The sequence below is a fragment of the Priapulus caudatus genome, unplaced genomic scaffold, assembly GCF_000485595.1.
Source record: "Priapulus caudatus unplaced genomic scaffold, Priapulus_caudatus-5.0.1 Scaffold63, whole genome shotgun sequence".
NCBI classification, from domain to species: domain Eukaryota; kingdom Metazoa; phylum Priapulida; class Priapulimorpha; order Priapulimorphida; family Priapulidae; genus Priapulus; species Priapulus caudatus.
The window spans coordinates 124097-126706 of NW_014577124.1; the positions used below are offsets into that span (position 1 = coordinate 124097).

At 55.1% G+C, this 2610-nt stretch overlaps 1 protein-coding gene across 3 annotated transcripts in view; it reads left to right on the top strand.

Moving 5' to 3' along the window:
• The window catches only part of LOC106821195 (guanine nucleotide exchange factor DBS-like), a 108775-nt gene that overhangs the window by 28122 nt on the left and 78043 nt on the right, over positions 1-2610 (top strand). Inside the window, exon 1 of one of the 3 annotated variants that reach the window (XM_014825893.1) lies at positions 1853-1927. The exons of the other annotated variants lie outside the window; for them this stretch is intronic. Within the exon in view, the coding sequence (XP_014681379.1) occupies positions 1915-1927 (13 nt within the window). The 5' untranslated portion in view covers positions 1853-1914. Of the gene's footprint in view, positions 1-1852; positions 1928-2610 lie in introns of those variants that run through there. 3 annotated transcript variants of the gene reach the window in all.

Consider the following 2610-nt stretch of genomic DNA (forward strand, 5'->3'; position numbering starts at 1 on the left):
CTCTCTCTCTCTCTCTCTCTCTCTCTCTCTCTCTCTCTCTCTCTCTCTCTCTCTCTCTCTCTCTCTCTCTCTCTCTCTCTCTCTCTCTCTCTCTCTCTCTCTCTCTCTCTCTCTCTCTCTCTCTCTCTCTCTCTCTCTCTGTCTCTCTCGCTCTCTGTCTCTGTCTCTCTCTCTCCCCTTCCCCTTTTCTCTCTATCATCACCAGTAGCCTGCATGATACGGGCGACGAGCAAAGATTTTATGCACACACGCGCAACACTCGAACGTGCGCGCGCGGGAGGCTTTGACACAGTTGAATTACGCGGATAATTGACGTCGACTCAACGCTCACCTTTGTTTTCAAGCGCGAAAGGCGTTCGCACATGCCGCCAGGCAGGCAGGCAGGCAGGCACAGTCGTCGTGTGCGCTCGCTCTCTCTAGCGCTCTCTCTCGTGCGCTCTCTCTCTCTCTCTCTCTCGCTGTCTGCTCGGGGGTTTATACCGTTATCCACGCCGTCAGTAACCATTATGTAATTGTCCGGTGCCGCGGAATATCAAAGATTGCTTCTGGGCACCGATTCTTCGAGTGAATAATCGCGACGATGTGCTGCTACTGCTGCTGCTACTACTACGCGGGGCGACTACAGCGAAGAGATGGGCAGCGAGATGATAATAGAAGTGTCCGCGTGAGCGGTAAAGTGAGTTCGTAACGGTAGTATACGAGCGCCACGCGTCCATCCGTCGTGCGCATGTGTGTCGCCTCTCCGTACACCCGTCGTTGGAAACTCGTCGTTTTTTTGTCGCGTGGTTTGAAGGTACGCTGATCTCGGATGCGTGCACCGCGGGCGCATACACGTATTTCGTTCTCGGCGATACACGCTAATAGCTGTAGAGGGAGATGCTGGAAGGAACCCGAAGTCGAGTGAAAATCGGAGGATGCTTATTGTGCGCACAATCGAAAGGCATCGCAGCGGGTTTATACGGAGAGTGTTACTAATCTGTGAGGCATGCTCACAAGTGTGTCGTTAACAAGTGGAATTTAACTGCGGATGCGGTCGGATTTTGAAGCGAGAGTGCACTCCATCCGCTGATAGGAAGCTAGAGGATACCTATGGGACCAACTATAGCCATTAAATCGAAAGTTCTTTCCGTCCGCTTGGGAGAACCCCAGATGGTACCTCTATGGCCAATTCGCACTATTCTTTTGACTTTGGAGGAGCTTAGAGGATACCTCTGTGGCCAACTCATACTCCCTGTCCACTTGGGAAGGAATCTAGAGCGTGCTTCTCTAACCAACTCGCACTCTTTATCACCTGGAGAGGAATCTAGATGTATCTCCTGTCTAATCTCCTGTGTGGACAACTCGAACTCCCTGTTCGCTTGGGAGGAGCCTAGAGGAGGATGCTTCTGTAACAAACTCGCACTCTTTATCACATAAGTAAGGATATAGAAGGTGCCTCTGTGGCCAACTCACACTCTCTGTCCGCTTGGGAAGAGCCTAGAAGGTGCCTCTGTGGCCAACTCAACGCTCTCTGTCAGCTTAAAAAGAGCCTAGAAGGTGCCTCTGTGGCCAACTCAATGCTCTCTGTCCGCTTGGGAAGAGCCTAAGGTGCCTTTGTGGCCAACTCACGCTCTCTGACAGCTAGCAAAGAGCCTGGAAGGTGCCTCTGTGGCCAACTCACAATCCCTGTCCGCTTGGGAGGAGCCTAAAGGATACCCCAGTAACCATCTCAACGTCATGAAGACGACTAGGAAGAAGTGTCAGCAGCGCTCGCAGAGTCAGCATTACGTGCGTGGGCGCGGGAGGTCCGCCTCAGCATCTGCTGCTGCTGCTGCTGCTGCTGCTGCGGCGGCGGTGCGGTTCACGGCGTGCACGTGCCACCCGGACGTCAGCCGCCTGCAGAGGGTCGTTGCCAACATACAGGCGCAGGTCGCCATGATGCTCGCAGGTAGGGTGCGCTGCTGTTGCCAACATAGAGGCAGGTAGGGTGCGCTGCTGTCGTCGCTAACGTACAGGCGCAGGTCGCCATGATGCTCGCAGGTAGGGTGCGCTGCTGTTGCCAACATGGAGGCAGGTAGGGTGCGCTGCTGTCGTTGCCAACATACAGGCGCAGGTTGCCATGATGCTCACAGCAGCGCACCCTACCTGCCGCCGACAGAGGCAGGTAGGGTGCGCTGCTGTCGTCACTAACGTACAGGCGCAGGTCGCCATGATGCTCGCAGGTAGGGTGCGCTGCTGTTGCCATGATGCTGGCAGATAGGGTGCGCTGCTGTTGTTGCCGACATAGAGGCAGGTAGGGTGCGCTGCTGTTGCCATGATGCAACTGGGGACTGCTACTGTCGTCGCTAACATATACAGACGCAGGTCGCCATGATGCTGGCAGGTAGGGTGCGCTACTGTCATCGCTAACATATACAGACGCAGGTCGCCATGATGCTGGCAGGTAGGGTGCGCTACTGTCATCGCTAACATATACAGACGCAGGTCGCCATGATGCTGGCAGGTAGGGTGCGCTACTGTCATCGCTAACATATACGAGACGCAGGTCGCCATGATGCTGGCAGGTAGGGTGCGCTACTGTCATCGCTAACATATACGAGACGCAGGTCGCCATGATGCTGGCAGGTAGGG